This window comes from Blennius ocellaris (assembly GCF_963422515.1).
Source record: "Blennius ocellaris genome assembly, chromosome: 21".
Taxonomy (NCBI): domain Eukaryota; kingdom Metazoa; phylum Chordata; class Actinopteri; order Blenniiformes; family Blenniidae; genus Blennius; species Blennius ocellaris.
In genome coordinates this window covers 2,027,065-2,048,384 of record NC_137670.1, presented here as the reverse complement: position 1 = coordinate 2,048,384, position 21,320 = coordinate 2,027,065, and the positions used below count along the sequence as shown (strand labels likewise).

At 48.9% G+C, this 21,320-nt stretch overlaps 2 protein-coding genes across 2 annotated transcripts in view; one reads left to right on the top strand and one right to left on the bottom strand.

Moving 5' to 3' along the window:
- LOC308145512 (SRC kinase signaling inhibitor 1-like) overlaps window positions 1-3,585 on the top strand; it is a gene marked incomplete at its 3' end in the record, with an annotated part of 37,577 nt that extends 33,992 nt beyond the window's left edge. The window contains 2 exon segments of the mRNA XM_080516976.1: window positions 1,567-1,612; window positions 3,291-3,585. Coding sequence (XP_080373102.1) covers window positions 1,567-1,612; window positions 3,291-3,585 — 341 coding nt within the window.
- A 65-nt stretch (window positions 3,586-3,650) lies between these two features.
- fmnl1b (formin-like 1b) lies at window positions 3,651-19,551 on the bottom strand (the record flags this gene model as incomplete). Its single annotated transcript, XM_080516975.1, has 25 exons — window positions 3,651-3,751; window positions 4,763-4,970; window positions 5,051-5,152; window positions 5,291-5,454; window positions 5,547-5,676; window positions 5,779-5,859; window positions 5,930-5,998; window positions 6,095-6,329; window positions 6,416-6,618; window positions 6,722-6,846; window positions 6,939-7,178; window positions 8,092-8,329; window positions 8,442-8,543; window positions 9,117-9,266; window positions 9,346-9,456; window positions 9,795-9,869; window positions 11,107-11,200; window positions 11,280-11,356; window positions 11,459-11,546; window positions 12,752-12,895; window positions 13,031-13,114; window positions 13,481-13,554; window positions 13,985-14,068; window positions 14,354-14,437; window positions 19,414-19,551. The coding sequence occupies 25 exons, from the start codon at window positions 19,549-19,551 to the stop codon at window positions 3,651-3,653; spliced, it is 3,201 nt and encodes a 1,066-aa protein (XP_080373101.1).
- Window positions 19,552-21,320: the final 1,769 nt, after the last annotated feature.

Here is a 21,320-nt window from a genome sequence, read left to right as displayed (position 1 = left end):
AAGTGGTCAGTATAGAGCAGGAAGTGACTGTTGTCGAGCAGGAAGTGGTCAGTATAGAGCAGGAAGTGACTGTTGTCGAGCAGGAAGTGGTCAGTATAGAGCAGGAAGTGGTCAGTATAGAGCAGGAAGTGACTGGTATAGAATAGGAAGTGGTCAGTATAGAGCAGGAAGTGACTGTTGTCGAGCAGGAAGTGGTCAGTATAGAGCAGGAAGTGACTGTTGTCGAGCAGGAAGTGGTCAGTATAGAGCAGGAAGTGGTCAGTATAGAGCAGGAAGTGACTGGTATAAAGCAGGAAGTGACTGTTGTCGAGCAGGAAGTGACTGCGAAGTTCATTTTATCCAACAAACTATTTATATTCAAAGTATTAAAAAGAAATGTTCATATTGAAAATACAGAATTACAAAATATTTGTGGTGTGAAATCTGAAAGGGAAGTTGATCAAAATGAGGATGTGATGAAAATCCACACAGAGCAGAAAGTGAAGCGACAGCGGGTGTGTTTCTGTTTCATTATATGAATATGAATATGAATACATTTCTGGAAATGTATTTGAGTTGTTGTAGCTGTGAACGTATAGCCACAGATTAGACTGTATGTATATTATATGATCATTGAGTTTGTTTCTTTCAAAGAAAACATGTAAAAAAGAAAAAAGTCTCATCTATGTTTTATATAATCAAGCTTTTTTTGTATTTTTATACTTGAAGAAGAGGACTCATCTGACACATTTATTCTGTAAATTTTTATTTTTCTGGGTTGAAGATTCTTTTATTTTTTCTTAGAACCATTAAAAACAAATCCATGATCACAGTGACGAGACCGGGAGGCCACGGCGACGATCAACGAGACAAAAGAAAGAAAGAAAAAAAAAAAAAAAAGCACATTACTAAAGAAAACCCACTTTGTAGCTGTTTCCTCTATTATAACCCACCGTGTGCGTACACTCCTCAGATTATACCGTCTCAATGGTTTATTGCTGAATGTGTGATCGTTCTAACCATTTGTGGCTGTTGGAATCATGTATATAAACCCAAATAATATATTACAGAATCGATTTTATGTGAGATTTTTATAGAAGGAGAACAAAGTACTACTCCAGAATGGCATGCATACTGTATACATTCCTGAAATCTGCACGCGGGGTCCACGAGGTCTCTTCTGTCAATAATTCTGTGTATACCTGTGAGTGTACGATAGTCGACACAAACTGTACAGTCAAGCTAGATTTTTGTATGACGAGTAGGTGAAGTAAAAAAAAAAAAAGAACGTTGTAGACACCTTCAAACGCTGTGCGAGTGATGCCTGCTGTGTGCGGTCAGTGTTGTCTGTGAATCGTGACGGAGAATGACGAAAATCTACAGTCGGTGTAACGAAGAGCAACTGAACCGTGCAAAAAGCAACTTCTGTGACTTGGAAGCTGAGGAGTCGCTGCCCCCGGGGCGAGAAAGTCCAGCCGGCCGGGACGTGGCTGCTTTTTGTACATTCCTGTTGTGGTTTTGTGAAAATAAAGGTGAACTCTTGTATACGACACTTCCTCTTTGTGCTGAAATTAAACAACCGCTCAGGTGTGGAGAGGCGCCGGCGCGACTCGACCCACCGCGGAGGAATCAGGTACGTCTGGAACACCTTCAACCTCATTGGATTTCATGATCGATGTTTAGTTTGTACCGCGATTCTGTTAGACGTTCATATTTGACTCATTTTTTTAAGACGGTTTATCCTGTTTGTAGACAAAAGTGGAGTTTCGTTTGTCGTCTGCTTTGGTTCTGAATCTAGACTCAGTCTAAACCTCAAGACATGATTCTAGACTCATTTTAGACCTGATTCTAGACTTAGTTTAGACCTGATTCTAGACTAAATTTAAACCCGATTCTTGACTCAATTTAGACCTGATTCAAGACAAAATTTAGACCTGATTAGAGACTCAATTTAGACCTGATTCTAGACTAAATTTAGACCTGAGTCTAGACTCAATTTAGACCTGATTCCAAACTAAGTTTACACCTGATTCTAGACTCAATTTAGACCTAATTCTAGACTAACTTTAGACCTGATTCCAAACTAACTTTAGACCTGATTCTAGACTCAATTTAGACCTGATTCAGGACTCAATTTAGACCTGATTCTAGACTAAGTTTAGATCTGATTCTTGACTAAATTTAGACATGAATCTCGACTCAATTTAGACCTAGTTCTAGACTAACTTTAGACCTGATTCTAGACTAAGTTTAGACCTGATTCTTGACTAAGTTTAGACATGAATCTCGACTCAATTTAGACCTAATTCTAGACTAACTTTAGACCTGATTCTTGACTAAGTTTAGACATGAATCTAGACTCAATTTAGACCTAATTCTAGACTAACTTTAGACCTGATTCTTGACTAAGTTTAGACATCAATCTAGACTCAATTTAGACCTACTTCTAGACTAACTTTAGACCTGATTCTTGACTAAGTTTAGACCTGAATCTAGACTCAATTTAGACCTGATTCTATAGTCAATTTAGACCTGATTCTATAGTCAATTTAGACCTGATTCTTGACTAAGTTTAGACCTGAATCTAGACTCAATTTAGACGCGATTCCAGACTAAGTTTAGACCCGATTCTCACTATTGAGACAAAATAAGTTGCAAAGATCATAAAATGTCAAGGAGTTGAAAGTTAATAATCAAATATAATAATTAGAAAAGTTTTATTCATCATTGAAAAACAAATGAAACCAAGCGCAGTATAAAATACTTTATTTGTTGAAATGCAGAAGCAAAGTCGAACTTCATCATTCGTACACTTTAGTAATAAAAATACTTTAAATATTTTACAAATCTTCGTCCTAAAGAGGCGAGGCTGTTAGTTTGTTTGAAAATCTTTTTTAATTTAAATGAATCATTTAAAATGATCAATGAGCGTCTGTCAGTTTCTCTTCAACATCTTTGACGATGAGAAGCTCCTCAAACCCCAACCTGTCCTTCGTCATGTTGTCATCTTCATCATCTTCATCAGCGTCTTGTTAGCGTGCTGCGGCTAATAATTAGCTTCGTTACTCAAATCAATGTGTGTGTTTGTGTGTGTGTGTCTGTGTCTGTGTTTGTATGTGTGTGTGTGTGTGTGTAGGTAGGTGTGTGTGCGCATTGCCAGCTTAGCATGCATGCAGCGTTGCCACGGTGATGTGTTGTTCTTGTGAAGCTTCAGGGTTGCCACGGCGATGTATTGTGTTTGTGACTGCAGTGTTGCTATGGTGATGTAAAGCTGCAGCCTTAGCATGGCTACGCGTTGTGTTTGTGTGAAGCTGCAGCGTTGCCGTGTTGATGTGGAGCTGCAGCGTTGCCGTGGCGATGTGGAGCTGCAGCGTTGCCGTGGTGATGTGGAGCTGCAGCGTTGCCGTGGCGATGTGGAGCTGCAGCGTTGCCGTGTCGATGTGGAGCTGCAGCGTTGCCGTGTTGATGTGGAGCTGCAGCGTTGCCGTGGCGATGTGGAGCTGCAGCGTTGCCGTGGTGATGTGGAGCTGCAGCGTTGCCGTGGCGATGTGGAGCTGCAGCGTTGCCGTGTCGATGTGGAGCTGCAGCGTTGCCGTGGCGATGTGAAGCTGCAGCGTTGCCGTGTAGACGTGGAGCTGCAGCGTTGCCGCGGCGATGTGAAGCTGTCTCTCTCAGAGGGAAATGTCGGAGGAGACGTGCAGCTGCTGCCCCGTCTTCCACTTGGCGCTGCGGCGGCCGCCGTCCGTCCGTCTGTACGGCTGATTCCTCAAATCTGACGAGGACGAAGAGCAGAGTGTGAAACAGTGAAGGGTGTGTGTGTGTGTGTGTGTGTGTGTGTGTGTGTGTGTGTGTGTGTGTGTGTGTGTGTGTGTGTGTGTGTGTGTGTGTGTGTGTGTGTGTGTGTGTGTGTGTGTGTGTGTGTGTGTGTGTGTGTGTGTGTGTGTGTGTGTGTGTGTGTGTGTGTGTGTGTGTGTGTGAGCGAGAGCGATGTCACCTCGTCGCTGAAGACGGAGTCACAGAACAGACGAGAGGAGCGTTTGGCAGAACGAGCCGTGAAGGGGACGGACTTAAGAGCTGAAGACGGGAAGAGAGGATGGACGGAGGACAGAGAGGGAGAGAGGGAGAAAGTTCAAAAGAAGAGAAAGTTTAAACGAGGAGAGACAAAGTTTAAAAGAGGCGAGAGAAAAGCTGCAGCCGAGAAAACAGGATGAAAGTTTAGAAAAACAAATATGAGATTATTTTAAATCAAACCAAAAATATTTAACAGCTGAAGGTTGAAAATTACAGTCGACATTGTTGTACCTGTGATGGTTGTTGTTGTTGTTGTGTACCTGTGAGGATATTTGTTGTTGGGTACCTGTGAGGATGTTTGTTGTTGTTGTTATGTACCTGTGATGATGTTTGTTTGTTGTTGTTGTTTACCTGTGAGGATATTTGTTGTTGTTGCGTACCTGTGTGGATGTTTGTTGTTGCTGTTGTTGTGTACCTGTGAGGATGTTTGTTGTTGTTGTGTATCTGTAAGGATGTTTGTTGTTGTTGTTTACCTGTGAGGATGTTTGTTTTTGTTGTTGTTTACCTGTGAGGATATTTGTTGTTGTTGTTGTTTACCTGTGAGGATGTTTGGTGTTGTTGTTTACCTGTGAGGATGTTTGTTGTTGTTTACCTGTGAGGATATTTATTGTTGTGGTTGTTGTTGTTTACCTGTGAGGATGTTTGTTGTTGTTTACCTGTGAGGATATGTATTGTTGTTGTTGTTGTTGTTGTTGTTGTTGTTGTTGTTTACCTGTGAGGATGTCTTCGATGGCTCCATCCTTGCCCTCCCTCACCAGCGGAGTCGTCTGCCTCTTCTTCAGCTCAGCGATCAGATCCACCTGAGCGAGTCTGGAACCGGGGACCCTGTGCCCCCCCCCCTCTGGTTTCGGGGGGGCCGGCGTGGCGTCACAGTTCAGGACGGGCTGCTTCTTCCTCTGCTGGTTCTCCAGCTGCGCCTGCTGGGGGGGGCAGAAGCAGCCGGTCAGCGTCCCGACGGAGGATCCTGCTCCGCTCCGCCCGGACGGAGGATCCTCCTCACCTGGTAGGCCTTGATGAACCGGACGAACACGGGAAAAAACATGGAGGGCGGCGTCGTTCTGGGGTTCTCCCCGAAGTATTCCACCGCCGAGTCGTACACGTCCTGAAACACACCAGAGGTTCACTTCCTGTCCTCGGCTCTCCGGGTCCCACTGCTGCAAGCGTCTTTATCTTCCTGCCATCGGTTCTTAAAGAACGCAGGTTTGTTCTCGACTGGACTCGGATTCCACATCGAACCGACCTGCGCCGTCTTCCCGTCGGCCGTCACGGAGTCCAGCAGCTCGCCGTTGCTGCCGAGGAACTTGAGCAGCACCGGGTTGTCCTGGTCCACCGAGAACTCCCTCCTGGTCACCTCCATGCCCCGTTCCAGGGCTCGCACATCCTGCAGGACAGTGTCCAGAGACACTGAGGACAGACAAGAGAGAGAGAGAGAGAGACGCGTTGGAGAGACGACCCGATGAGGAGCTTCAGCTTTGATTCCGGTGGCGCCGTCTCACCCAGCGCCGCCTTGTCCAGGAAGTGCAGCTCGCTGTGGAAGCTCTGCAGCTCCGGGTATTTCTCCTGGACGACGCCCACGATGAAGTGCAGCAGCGTCTGTCGCCGGTCGGTGGATTTGGTGTCCAGCAGCTTTAAAGGAGACGGCGGGAAAGAAGAAGACAGACAAACAAACTGCAGAACTTCGCGTGCCGAGAAGAGCGGCGGCGTCCGGAAAGCAGCCCGTTGACTCACCAGATCTAAACTCTGCAGGCGGAAGCCGTACGCCGCGCCGCGCTTACTGCTGTTCATGTAGTTCCCAAACGCCAGGATGACCTTGAACGTCACGGACGGGCTGGATTAAAGCGGGAAGTGAGGAACGAGCGGCGGCGATGTGAACGCTCACCTCCAGGATCTTCTTCAGCTTGCTGGACGACTTGATGGACATCGAGGCGGCGATGATGGAGTTAAGTTGCTGAAGGGAACAAAGTTTGACAAGGTCACTTTCTGACAAACCGAACGTTGACTTGACGTCTGGCGTCCGACCGGTCCTGGTCCCGGAGCGACTCACCGGCTGGATCAGCTGCACGCTCTCGGGGAAGTTCCCCATGAAGGTGAGCGTGCTGATGCGCTGCGCGAGCCGCGGGATCTTGCCGAAGCGCACCATGAAGCGGTCCTCCTCGCCGAGCTCGTCCAGCGGCCGGCCGTCGCACTCGTACGCCTGAATGAGCTTCATCTCGTAGTCGCTGGGGATGAAGCGCTCCAGCAGCTCCAGGAAGTCCAGGCTCAGGGCGTTCTGGTTGTATCTGCAAGGGGAGGGGGTGGGGGCGAGGCGTTACGCGCCAGGTGACCCGACGGGGGGGAGGGGGTGCAGGCGGTGAACCTCACGTACGTCTCGATGGCGCAGCAGATGTCGGACGCCGCCACGCCCTCCTTGCGCAGCGTGATGGCCAGGTTCTTGGCCCGGTTGGGCTCCAGCAGCGACACCTTGCTGGGCGTCTTGTGGGCCAGCTTCATCTTCAGGGTGCCCGGCGCCACCGAGCTGCTCTGCGCTTTGGTCTTGAACTGCTCCTCGAACGCCGACATGTTCAGCTCCTGAAGGGGTAACGGAGGAGGAGGTGGAGGGTTTGGAGAAGTTCTTGCGCCGCAGTGACGGATCGACTCTACAGGTCATGAGTGGACGTCGGTTGTTTCGGACCTCTAAGACGCGCTCGTCGTCCAGCTCGGTGAAGACGGTTCCCGCCACCTGGTTGGACCTCAGCGCCTGCCAGTTGAAGAGCGGCAGGCGGTACTTGGTTTGAATCGGCTTCTTCTTCTTACCACCTGCGAGACGGAAGGTTTGATCGTGTTGCCAGATCGGAACCAGGTGGGTGGAGGTGTGAATAAAGATCCACCGGCCGAAGGAGAGGACTCACTCAAGCTCCCGCTGGGATGAGCAGCGTCGCCCCCTGGAGGCAGCAGAGGAGGTGCAGCTGCTGGTGGAGGAGGAGGAGGAGGAGGTGGAGGCGGAGGAGGAGGTGGAGGCGGAGCTACAGCTGGTGGGGGTGGAGCGGGCGGAGCCTGTATCGTCTCGGAGTCCGTGGAGGTCGGAGCAGGTCGGGGGTCGTCACCTGGAGAAGGTCGGGGGTCGTCAGCTGGAGCAGCTTCGTGTTCACCTGTCAGAGGAACGACAGAGAGCATTAGCAATCTGGAATTGTCTGGTCTCAGCATTAGCAGTATGGCAATCTGGAATCATCTAGTCTCAGCATTAGCAGGATGACAATCTGGAATTGTCTGGTATGAGCATTAGCAGTGTGGCAATCTGGAATCATCTGGTCTGAGCATTAGCAATCTGGAATCATCTGGTCTCAGCATTAGCAGTGTGGCAATCTGGAATCGTCTGGTCTCAGCATTAGCAATCTGGAATCGTCTGGTCTCAGCATTAGCAGTGTGGCAATCTGGAATCGTCTGGTATGAGCATTAGCAGTGTGACAATCTGGAATCGTCTGGTCTCAGCATTAGCAGTGTGGCAATCTGGAATCGTCTGGGCTGAGCATGAGCAGTGTAGCAATCTAGAATTGTCTGGTATGAGCATTGGCAGTGTGGCAATCTGGAATCGTCTGGGCTGAGCATTAGCAGTGTAGCAATCTAGAATCGTCTGGTATGAGCGTTAGTAGTGTGGCAATCTGGAATCGTCTGGTCTGAGCATTAGCAGTGTGGCAATCTGGAATCGTCTAGTCTGAGCATTAGCAACCTGGAATCGTCTGGTCTGAGCATTAGCAGTGTGGCAACCTGGAATCGTCTAGTCTGAGCATTAGCAACCTGGAATCGTCTGGTCTGAGCATTAGCAGTGTGGCAACCTGGAATCGTCTGGTCTGAGCATTAGCAGTGTGGCAATCTGGAATTGTTCGGAATGAGCATTAGCAGTGTGGCAATCTGGAATCGTCTGGTATGAGCATTAGCAGCATGACGTCTGGAATCGTCTGGTCAGAGCATTAGCAATCTGGAATCGCCTGGAATCGTCTGATTGGAGCATGAGCAGTGTGGCAGTCTGGAAGTGTCTGAGCATTAGCATCATGGCGGTCTGACCCGTCTGTGCGACCAGCTGGATGTCCAGGTGACCGGAGGACGAGCGCTGCAGGCGGAGGCGGCCCTGCTCCGCCAGGGCCTGAACTTTGACCTCCAGCTCCCTCAGAGCCTGGTGGGCGTGGTCCCGCTCTCTCTCTCTCTCCCGCTGCCTCTCGTCGTGAAGCTCTCTCTCTCTCTCCCTCTCTCGCTCCCGCTGCTGCAGCAGGGTCACCTGACCGCCGGACTCCCGGAGACTCTCCTGAAACGCACAGCCTGCAGAATCAGACTCCGTCAACCTCTTTTCCATCCGTCCTTCTCTGTTTTCCCTCCATCCCTCCATCGTCAGCAGGAAGACAAGTGTAGCAGCGAACCTTCAGCAGCTCCACCTCTTTGGTGCTTTGAAGGAGCTTCTTCTCCAGATCAGACACTTTGTCCTCGGCCTCCCGCTCGCTGTCCTGCAGCCGGCAGCTCAGCTGAGGACACACCAGAGGACATGTTCTACTTCACATCCATCCATCCATCCATCCATCCATCCATCCATCCATCCATCAAGGTTTTATGTCTTCTTGACATCGATCGTTTCTATGGTTTTTACTTGAGAACCTCATGGAAATCGGTGGATCACTATCTTGTCTCATGTTGGCCTTCGAGCATTCTTAACCCGGTTTAACCCAGTTTAACCCGGGTTTAACATGGTTTAACCTGGTTTAACTCATTTTAACAACCGGTTTAACCCGGGTTTAACCTGGTTTAACTCAGGTTTAACACAGTTTAACCTGGTTTAGCCTGGTTTAACTCGGGTTTAACCCAGTTTAACTCATGTTTAACCTGGTTTAACTCAGGTTTAACCTGGTTTAACCTGGTTTAACTCGGGTTTAACCCGGTTTAACTCGGTTTAACCTGGTTTAACCTGGTTTAACTCGGGTTTAGCCCAGGTTTAATCGGGTTTAGCCCGATTAAACCTGGTTTAACTCGGGTTTAACCCAGTTTAACCTGGTTTAACCTGGTTTACCCCTGCTAGGTTACCACAGCAGTGTGCAGGTCACCTGGGCGTTGACCTCCTGCAGCTCCTCCAGGTGCTCCAGCAGGGCGTTCTTGGTCTCGGCGTCCTCCAGCAGAGCTCCGACGTCGAACACGTTGTCAAGGTAGGCTTGGATCTGCACCAGCAGACGGTCGCTCTCTGTGAACTTTAACCTCTGCCGGGCGAGACGAGGGACGGTCAGTGATCGGGAGTTCGATACGAAGCTCGGGGGGGGGTCAAAAGGTCGGACTCGCCTCCAGGTACTGGTCCAGGACCAGCTGAGTGAACTCGAACTGCAGGTGGACCCTGAAGTTCATGTTCTCCACCGAGTGCACCACGATGTTGATGAACTGCATGCACGCCACCTGGTGGACACGACGCATCATCGCATTGGTTGCAGAGGAAAACTCGTTAAACCGTCCTCTTGTAACTGACTGGATGTGAGTTTTAGAGCAGCACAGGCAGATCAAATAGTGTGTAATAACAACTTTAATTACACTTTAACACATTTTGATTGACGTGGGGAATCTTTTAGTCAAAGAACCACAAACTGTGAATGTGAAGCAGAACTTTACAGTTTCCCCACAAACATCTGCTTTCAACCAGTGGCTGAGTGAATAAATCAGTTATTACATTAGTTATTACATCACTTTGGTCTTTTTGGAAAAGCTGTCAGGAATGAGGACGTCACAAACTGTTTCACCATGAAGTCGATGTTGTTGTCTTCAAGACGGAAAAACTCCATCAGCCTCTCGAATCGGCTTTTCTCTCCGCAAACCTGGAAAACACAGACGGTCAGGTTGCAGTCGGTCTGCACCCTGCATGGCCACTAGGGGGCAGTGTTCTCTAAACTCATGACAGGCGGTCTGCAGACGCCTCAGTTTCTTTAGCATCCAGCTCCACAGATATGTAATCTGATTACACAGAGGAAGAAAGACCATCAGGCTGCATTTTGTGTAGAATTGGACACACACACACACACACACACACACACACACACACACACACACACACACACACACACACACACACACACACAGTTGTCACACTGTGTGTGTGTGAAGTAGAGCTGCATTGTGAGCGTGGCCTCCGCTGACTCATTTTACTCACTCATGTCTCTTAAATAATGCAGCAGACCGACCTGACGACACACACACACACACACACACACACACACACACACACACACACACACACACACCAAGCTGAAGCAAGTTAAAGATGATTAAATATTTAGTAGTTAATTTTTTTGTGCATTATATAAATGAGAAATTCTTTTTTTTATACATTTTAATAAAACAGTCACATATTTTCAATGCTTTTCCCATCAAAGGCTCAATAAGCTCCACCTGCAGGAGGTGGTGTTTTTTTTTTTTTTTTTTAAAGTGACAGCAGCAGCGTTCGTCTAACAATAGTTGGGACGGGGCCTGTTTCACCTGTTTCACCTGTTTCCTGCAGTGTCGGATCTCCTCTCGTGACCTTTCACTTCCTGTTCACCTGGAATGTCGGTGACTGTGAACGTTTTGCTGATTGAAGCAGACGTTGGTGGAAAACCTCACATTGATCCCACTACTGTGACCTCATACATCAGAGTTGATGATGATGAGGATGATGATAATGATCCTCTGTAATCTGCTGGACTTCTATCATCTTTACATCTGGATTCATCTGAACAGCTGGAGGTATTGATTAGATTACCATGAGAGGAAGTACTTCCTCTCGTGGCGCCATGTGCCAGAGCAGAGCTGCCTGATTGTGGGAAGAGTCAAAGGGGGAGGAGCCTCCCTTGATTGTGATTGGCTAAACCCCCGATGACACTATACAGGGTTTGATTTCTGATTGGCTTGTTGGAGCAACACACTTTTTATTGCTGTTGGAAAACCTTTATAAAGTGAAGTTTGCATAATATGAAGCTTTTAATCAACCAATCTCATTACGCTCTACAACTTCCGAAGTTCTGACACTTTAGCAAGAGTTGTTGATTGGCTGTTGGTTGCCGTGGCGACGCTTCTCACCTCTTTGAAATTGTCGAAGGCGGACAGGATGATGTCATGACCTCCTCTGACCAAACACACGGCCGCCAGCAGCTCCAGGACCAGGGCTTTTGTCCTGGGGGGGCGGAGCCACACATTAGCGTGTGCGTGTGTGTGTGTGTGTGTGTGTGTGTGTGCGTGTGTGTGTGTTTTACCTGGGGTTCCTGTTGTTCAGGCTGAGTGTGATCTCGTTGACGCAGCATGGATGTTTCATTACTTGGTTAAACCCCGACTGCAGAAAACCAACAGAAAGAAATGTAAAATGGGAATTCACACCTGAAGGGAGCAGGACGAGCACGGCGAGGATCCACGGCGTCGTCTCGACTCCATGTACCTGGTAGTTCATGATGGCACGTAAACACATGATGCACAGATGGACGTCGTCTTTCTGGCTCACGCCACGTGACGTCCTCATTACCTTCCTGTGTGGAGACACACGGTACCAATGATGCTGATGAAGTGATGAAATGAGCGCTTTATTTGGATGATTAATATTCCTTTCACGTTTGGTGCCAGCATCAGCGTCACTGCAGGAGTTTAGTTTGTTTGAGTAACAATAAAACTCGATGGTATGTCCAGAATCGTCACCGAGAAAAGGAGCAGAAGCACCAAGTGTAGTAGTGAATCATTAATCCATGTTTCAGTTTAAATACCAGCCTGACAAAGCAGCGTGATATCAGTAAAGAATCGGCTGCTCCACTCACATTTCTCACATTCTCGCTGCGTCTGAACAAAGCAGCAAAGGCGCCGCGAGCCGAATGCTTATCGGACTGATTGGACCCACGTTTACAAGACGTTCAAAGCACATGGAATTCAACGGCTCTGGTGTTAAACACAGGTGACGGGACGGAACCCGAAGCCTGCTTCGTACCTGAAGCCGTAAACCTGTCATATACTGCAAGTCTCTAAAACCGCCTCTACCTCACCTTGAAGGCGTTGGTCTTGTCCTGCTGTCCTACTGGACCATGAAGGCATTGGCCTGGTCCTACTGTCCTTCCTGACCTTGAAGGCATTGGCCTGGTCCTACTGTCCTTCCTGACCTTGAAGGTATTGGCCTGGTCCTACTGTCCTACCTGACCTTGAAGGCATTGGCCTGGTCCTACTGTCCTTCCTGACCTTGAAGGTATTGGCCTGGTCCTACTGTCCTTCCTGACCTTGAAGGTATTGGCCTTGTCCTGCTGTCCTACTGGACCATGAAGGCATTGGCCTGGTCCTACTGTCCTTCCTGACCTTGAAGGCATTGGCCTGGTCCTACTGTCCTTCCTGACCTTGAAGGTATTGGCCTTGTCCTGCTGTCCTACTGGACCATGAAGGCATTGGCCTGGTCCTACTGTCCTACCTGACCTTGAAGGCCTTGGTCTTGTCCTACCTGGCCTTGAAGGCGTTGGCCTGATCCTACTGTCCTTCCTGACCTTGAAGGTATTGGTCTTGTCCGACTGTCCTACCTGACCTTGAAGGCGTTGGTCTTGTCCTGCTGTCCTACTGGACCATGAAGGCATTGGCCTGGTCCTACCACCCTACCTGACCTTGAAGGCCTTGGTCTTGTCCTACCTGACCGTGAAGGCGTTGGCCTGGTCCTACTGTCCTACCTGACCTTGAAGGCATTGGTCTTGTCCTACTGTCCTACCTGACCGTGAAGGCCTTGCTGGCTTTGGAGGCACTGTGAGTCGGAGAGCTGCTGGCACTTCTACTCAGATCTTCCACGGACTTGTCCATGGTCTTGACCCGGTCCGTGGGCAGGGAGCCGTTGTCCAAAGCGTCCATGTCGTACCTGTAAGTCACAGGCGGCGTGAAACGAGCCGTCCTGACCTCCGGGTAGATTTTGTTTGTTTGTTTCACAAGATGTGCAGTGCGACCTCGGATGCCTCGGGTAGGAAATGCATTGATCTCTGGAGGCGATACCTACGTGGCGGCACTGTGGGCCACGGACAGGTAGTCCACCAGGACATCCAAACCCTGGTTCTCCTCGTTCAGGAACTCCTGAGCCCATCTGGAGGTGGAGACAGACCAACACTCGGCTCTAGTGTGAAAGCTGACAGAGATTCTACTGGAAAGAGGTGAAACTCGAAGAAAAAGGAGGACAAAGTGACCCCAAAAAATCTAATGGGACAAATAAACGACTGAATTGAAAAATACAAAATGGCTATAAAGCACAAAGATGAAAGAGAAGAGATGAAAACAACCGATGAGAGAAGAAGCAGTTTTAAAGACAAAGAGAGACTCAACAGGCATGAATCAGAAAATATGGCCACAAAACCGGAAAAGAGATAAAATACAAAAACCGAGCGACAGAGGAGAACTGCCCTTTGTCTTGGTGCCTGTAATAACAGTCTGTCCCTGGAGCTGCAGGACTCACCCGATGTGGTTGGTTCGGAGGGAAATCTCCAGCTCTCTGAGGATCTGAGTGGACTCCGGCACTCGTCTCTTAAACTGAGGAAACTGAGTTATTCAATGGATCACCGATATCATTCCTTCTTTAACTAATGGTAATTTATTATCATGTATTATTTCCAAATATTTAACAGATCAATAACTGCATCGGGTTTTCACATCACAATTAGACCTCATCAACAAGATTACAGATAAAGACCATATTGGGGGGGGGGGGGGGGGGGGACTTGTGATTCAAATCCCAGCCGGCTTTTTCGGATTCTTTGCAGGATTCAATCTGCTGGATTAACTGGATTACGCCGATAAGTAACAGTGAGAAGGCAGCTGTGCTTGTTTGCCAGTTGGAGCTGGAATGAAGGACGAATTGAAACCCTCTTTTGAGTCCCTTTAGTGAACTGAGAGAAACGTCCTGTCGTGATGATGGGCGAGGGTTAAGGCTAGGTTTAGTGTGTTTGTGAGCCGGCGCCACCTTCCTGCCGACTCCTCCGTGGTCCAGGTGACATCTCAGCTTCTCCAGGTACGCAGCAGGTGGATTCTTCACCTGAAAACGCTCCTGAAGAAACACAGAAACACATTCATGCCCGACCGCGTCTGGGTGTGGAGCATTAGCATTAGCATTAGCAATAGCATTAGCATTAGCTGATGCAGCAGGCCTTGGCGGAGCTCTGCTGAGTCTCTCACAAGTTTGATCAGAAACGTTCTGACTCTTTGAAGTTTTTCGGAAATTGAACCTCAAAGGAGAACCGGTTGGACAGGGGGTTCAGACTGGGTCATACTGTGGTTCTGGTTCAGGTTCAGGTTCTGCTTCTGATGAACTGATCTGGAGTTGGTCGGCTACCTGGTCACAGATGAGGTCCCACTTCTTCTCGTTGTCGTACTGGCTGAGGATCTTCACCTTGTCCGGCGGGAGGTTCATCGTGTTCTTCAAACACACAATAGAAGAGACGGATTAAGTCTAAACTCGTTCTCACCGGATTCATTCTGAACTCCCTGGATTAACTCTGAACTCAGAGCGCAAAACTTTCAACAGAGGTGAACTCGAATGAAGACCGGCCGCCGTCTGCCGACTCTGAATGTTTGTAGGGACTTAAATGTGGACGAGCGTCGCTCATCAGTCGTTTTGTAGACGTCATGGCGTCGGCGGAAAGTTAATCTGAGCCGATCGGCGGCGGCGTAGCATCAGTGTGTGAATGCGACCAGAATGGGAAAAGCGTTGCGTGACGAGCGTGACTCTCTGGAAAACAGGGCAGCGGATCAATGAAGATCAATAAGTGCTGGTTCAACGTGACTGAGAGGAAAACAAACCTCGGTGTTTCCTGGGATACTTCCCAGGAGAGCTGGGAAACAAAGACGAGCTTAATTCTACCCTTCAGATAACGACGGTACAAACGTACAGTACGTTGATGATCAGGACCGACTGATCCGACCGAGAGGAGGGTGACGCTCTCTTGTCGTATCGTGGACCGTCTGTCCATCAGACCGTCTCTGTCCACATTTCTCTGTCGGAACCTTTTTCTGTTTATATGATAGAAACTGCATTTCTGCAGCTGCTGAGAGACTCTGGGTGACGAGATTGACACTGACATGAGGACAGTGCTGCTGCCTGGAGGACCGGCCTTGAATGTCAGTGCTCTGGAATCAAACGCGGTCAGATCGAACTGCTGGTCGTCTCTCCGGGGAATCGACCCGGCCGGCGCCTGGCGCTCCCGGCAGCCCGTGTGACAGTCGAAACACCGTAAACAAACTCCAACTCTCATTTGCACGTCGGCGGCTTCGAGTCCCTCCAGGACGGTTTGACGCTCCTGAAGAGCGAAGCGTGTGTCACACTCTCCATGGCAACCTGCAGCGACTCGAGGATTCTGGCTCCTTCTGACTGAAGGAGAATCGTACCCACAACCTCCTACCTGACGAGGGCCGAGGGTGATTCTCTGCAAGCGAAGAGCTGAATGACGCCGAGGAGTCCTGATGAGTCCTGAAGCGTGTCGACGGTTCCCAAGAGGCCGGATCAATGAGATCATGGCGTTCGCACAAGCTGGATCGTGGCGGCGCCTGGCTTCCTCTGCCGCCGGGGAAATTCTCTTTACACCAATCATGTTGCTTCGTTTGACTGAACCGCATCACAAACATTACAAATCACAGACTTTCAGGCTCTGACAGCAACAACCTGCTTCGCCTTGGAAATCCCAGATTTCACCTCCTAACAGCTCCTGACACTTCAGAGGACGACGCTTCGCCAGCAAACATTCTAGTTCTGCTACATGCAAACACTGCAAAGAACGACTGACGTGAAGGAAACGACTGACGTGAAGGAAACGACTGACGTGAAGGAAACGACTGACGTGAAGGAAACGACTGACGTGAAGGAAACGACCGACGTGAAGGAAACGACTGACGTGAAGGAAACGACTGACGTGAAGGAAACGACCGACGTGAAGGAAACGACCGACGTGAAGGAAATGACTGATGTGAAGGAAACGACTGACGTGAAGGAAACGACTGACGTGAAGGAAAACGACTGACGTGAAGGAAACGACTGACGTGAAGGAAACGACTGACGTGAAGGAAAACGACTGACGTGAAGGAAACGACTGACGTGAAGGAAACGACTGACGTGAAGGAAACGACTGACGTGAAGGAAAACGACTGACGTGAAGGAAACGACTGACGTGAAGGAAACGACTGACGTGAAGGAAAACGACTGACGTGAAGGAAACGACTGACGTGAAGGAAAACGACTGACGTGAAGGAAACGACTGACGTGAAGGAAACGACTGAGGTGAAGGAAACGACTGACGTGAAGAGAACGACCAACGTGAAGATAAACACTAACATGAAGGAAACACCAACATGAAGGAAACACCAATGTGAAATAAACACCAACATGAAGATAAACACCAACGTGAAGGAAACACCAACGTGAAGATAAACACCAACATGAAGATAAACACCAACGTGAAGGAAACACCAACGTGAAGATAAACACCAACATGAAGATAAACACCAACGTGAAGGAAACACCAACATGAAGATAAACACCAACATGAAGATGAACACCAACACGTCACGGGTCACAGCAGGAGGCCTCGGTCCAAACGACTCCTCCACTAATCCTAAATAATCTAAGCAGCATGTTTACCGGGTGAAACGAAGGCCTGCAGCTTTAAGCTTCTTCATTTGTGACTGAAAAGGTAGAAAACGTTCCTGCAGAGTCTCAAGCGGCACATGGAGGGAAATCTGAATGATCTATATACAGTTTGGACAGTTGAAAACGAGACAACAAGTTAAATTAATCATTTAATTAGAATACTCTGATGATGTCACCCTATAATGAAGATGGTCAATAAAGACCAAGACAAAAAAAAAAAACAATGACAGAAAAGCAAAGTAAAATAACATTTGATGCAAGAAGCAGTTGTTTTTCAAGCTTCTTTTTCAAGTCGCTAGTAAATCAAACTATCAGTGTGTTTCTAAATGCAAATTGAAATCCTGTGTTCAGACTGCAGGATGCAAATCAAAGTGGCTGAAATGAAAAGCTCGTCTTTGGCTGTAAATACAGCAAACAAATCCACGGCTTCACGTTTCCGCCCACTGCCGCCGGGAATATTCAAAGTGTTACGTAAAACAAGGCGCTGAGCTCGGGCTTCTCTTCTTCCTTCCAGCAGCTTTCAGCTCCAAAAACAAACAACAAGCAGCTTCGCAGACGATGAAAAACAACAAATGACACGTGAACTGTGAGGCTCTGCTTCTCCTCCTGGTAGAGCAGCAGGTCGGTTCTGCACGCTCAGCAGAAGGAGTGAGGGGGCGGAGTCGACTGTGTGTGTCGGGACACGATGCGACGCTGCAACAACCAGAGGGGAGTTGCTGCAAACTGCTGCAGAGCAACGCAACACAACGCAGAGCAACGCAGCACAACGCAGAGCAACGCAGCACAACGCAGAGCAACGCAACACAACGCTGCTCCGCCTCGTCCCTCGACTTGTCTCACACTGATGAATTTTAATGTAGAGCCGAACCAAGATCTGACATCCAGATTATAGAGCATCTTCCTCCTCTAACACAGATTATAGAGCATCTTCCTCCTCTAACACAGATTATAGAGCATCTTCCTCCTCTAACACAGATTATAGAGCATCTTCCTCCTCTAACACAGATTATAGAGCATTTCCTCCTCCGACCTCCAGATTATAGAGCATCTTCCTCCTCTAACGCCAGATTATAGAGCATCTTCCTCCTCTAACACAGATTATAGAGCATCTTCCTCCTCTAAAATCCAGATTATAGAGCATCTTCCTCATCTAACATCAAATTGTGGAGCATTTTCTTCCTCTAACACAGATTATAGAGCATCTCCCTCTAACATCCAGATTATAGAGCATCTTCTCCTCTAACACCAGATTATAGAGCGTCTTCCTCCTCTAGCACATATTATAGAGCATCTTCCTCTAACATCCAGATTATAGAGCACCTTCCGCCTCTAACACCAGATTATAGAGCACCTTCCTCCTCTAACATCAGATTATAGAGCACCTTCCTCCTCTAAAATCCAGATTATAGAGCATATTCCTCCTCAAACATCAGATTATAGAGCATCTTCCTTATCCAACACAGATTATAGAGCATCTTCCTCCTCCAACATCAGATTATGGAGCATTTCCTCTAACATCAGATTATAGAGCATCTTCCTCCTCTAACACAGATTATAGAGCATCTTCCTCCTCTAAGTATTTTCATCGGTGCTCTACGGAGGAACGACGTGAAGCGAGTTTGTTTCCGAGGAGGAGTGATAACAGAACAGATAACAGAGTGATGACAGAGTGAAAACTGTGAGGAATGACGGAGGAATGTAGTAAATCGCAGCTCCAGCCGTCTGACCACATGTTGAACATTCTTCTCTCTCCGTTTGTGTCCCGTGGTTGTTTGTCGTTGCCCTGCAGACATGAGTTCATCCTCTCATCACTCCTGGTTCATCCTCTCATCACTCATGTGAACTTTCAGTTCATTCTCACAATGTTTATTACAAAAACAAGCATCGGCACCAACTAGTGGACCAGGACGGTCACTACATCGTTTTCACTGTTTCTGCTGTTGCAGTGGAAACAAATATCGTTTTGTAGATGTTGTCGTGTCCATGTGGTCCTGGTCCTCTGACGTCCAGATTATAGAGCATCTTCCTCCTCTAACATCAGATTATAGAGCATTTTCCTCCTCTAACACCAGATTATAGATTATATCTTCCTCCTCTGACATCAGATTATGGAGCATCTTCCTCCTCTAACATCAGATTATAGAGCATCTTCCTCCTCTAACATCAGATTCGAGAACATCTTCCTCCTCTGACATCAGATTATAGAGCATCTTCCTCCTCTAACAAACAGATTATAGAACATCTTCCTCCTCTAACACAGATTATAGAGCATCTTCCTCCTCTAACATCAGATTATAGAGCATCTTCCTCCTCTAACATCAGATTATAGAGCATCTTCCTCCTCTAACATCAGATTATGGAGTATCTTCCTCCTCTAACATCAGAGGTCCTGGTCCTCCTGGTCCTGGACCTCCTGGTCCTGGTCCTCCTGGTCCTGGTCCTCCTGGTCCTGGACCTCCTGGTCCTGGTCCTCCTGGTCCTGGTCCTCCTGGTCCTGGACCTCCTGGACCTTGAACCGGCCTCAAGCCGCAGTAAACCTCCCGTAAAGACCCTGGTCCGTCCCCTCGGGGGCGTTTTGTACCTGGTACAGTTTCCACATAGTCCACATTCTTCTACCTCTCTCTGCTGTTTACTCTGGTGTGTGTGTGTGTGTGTGTGTGTGTGTGTGTGTGTGTGTGTGTGTGTGTGTGTGTGTGTGTGTGTGTGTGTGTGTGTGTGTGTGTGTGTGTGTGTGTGTGTGTGCGCGCTCTCACCAGCACGGCACTGAAGCGCTCCTCCAGCTCGTCGTGGGGGGGCAGGGGCAGTTTGGCCCCCGTGGCGGGTTTCTGGTTCCCCGCGGCGCCGCCGTCCTTCACCTGCGACACCTCTGCGCTCCCCGCGGCGTTGCCCATGGCAACGGAGTTCAATCAAAAAAAAAACAACAACAAAAAAACAACACCAAAAAAAAAAAAAAAAACTCCCCTCGGTCTCGGTCGTTCTGGCTGTTTGAAGTCAAGTCGCCTGCGACCCGCGACCGTCCATCGTCCAGACGATCCGGGACGATCCGGACGCGTCACGTCACGTCATCGTCCGTCGATGTCGCCCTGCGAGCGGCGGGACGGAGTCCAACGAGCCGGTCTGGAGGAGAGCCGGAGCTTTATGAAACCCTAGGACGAGGGAAGGGGATACCCTGACGGCGACAGGCGGAGTGACAGCTGAGCGAGGGGGGCGGGTGTGTGTGTGTGTGTGGGGGGGGGGGGGGGGGGGGGGGGGGGAGATATAGAATATTAGACCGCAGAGGGATCACTTCTGTTGGGAGGGAGAACCCAGCAGGTGGTGCAGCTTCTCAGGTGATCTAGTGTCCTCCACCTGCTGCGGGTCTCTGACCCCCTCCAGGGGGGGGGGCAGGAAGTGGCTCCACCCGGGGGTCTGCTGGGTCTGGTGGGTCTGGTCTGGTCTGGTCCAGCAGGTCTGTCAGACTCGGGTCGGAGCAGGACTGAAGCAGCAGCACTTTTTCTCCCAGCAGGAGATCGTTGGGTCCTAAAACCTCCACCTTCTGGGTCCCAAAGCCTCCAACTTCTGGGTCCTAAAGCCTCCACCCTCTGGGTCCTAAAGCCTCCACTTCTGGGTCCTAAAGCCTCTACCTTCTGGGTCTTAAAGCCTCCACTTTCTGAATCCTAAAGCCTCCACCCTCTGGGTCCCAAACCCTCCACCCTCTGGGTCCTAAAGCCTCCACCTTTTGGGTCCCAAAGCCTCCGCCCTCTGGGTCCTAAAGCCTCCACCCTCTGGGTCCTAAAACCTCCACCCTCTGGGTCCTAAAGCCTCTACTTCTGGGTCCTAAAACCTCCACCCTCTGGGTCCTAAAACCTCTAACTTCTGGGTCCCAAACCCTCCACCTTCTGGGTCCTAAAACCTCCACCCTCTGGGTCCTAAAGCCTCCACCTTCTGGGTCCTAAAGCCTCTAACTTCTGGGTCCCAAAGCCTCCACCTTCTGGGTCCTAAAGCCTCCACCCTCTGGGTTCCAAAGCCTCCACCTTCTGGGTCCTAAAGCCTCTAACTTCTGGGTCTTAAAGCCTCCACCTTCTGGGTCCTAAAGCCTCCACCTTCTGGGTCCTAAAGCCTCCACCCTCTGGGTCCTAAACCCTCCATCTTCTGGGTCTTAAAGCCTCCAACATATGGGTCCTACAACCTCCACCTTCTGGGTCCTACAACCTCCACCTTCTGGGTCCTAAAACCTCCACCTTCTGGGTCCTAAAGCCTCCACCCTCTGGGTCCTAAACCCTCCATCTTCTGGGTCTTAAAGCCTCCAACATATGGGTCCTACAACCTCCACCTTCTGGGTCCTACAACCTCCACCTTCTGGGTCATAAAGCCTCCACCTTCTGGCTCCACCTGCTGCCAGTTTTTTTAATGAGAGAAGAGACGTAATGTCCAGATAGGATGAGTGTTGGGTTTTACTTTGAGTTGTGTTGAGCAAACTGAAATCTGCTGCTCAATTATATTAATGAGATTAATTACACCAATGAGATTAATTAGATCAATTAGATCAATTAGCTGCCACCAGGACAAACAGAGATAATTTCAAATGACCATAAAATTAATTGGATTTCTCAAATAGGAATGTCTTAACATTCTCTGCAGATAAGGATGAATAAAATGTGTAACTTTGGATTTTTAAACG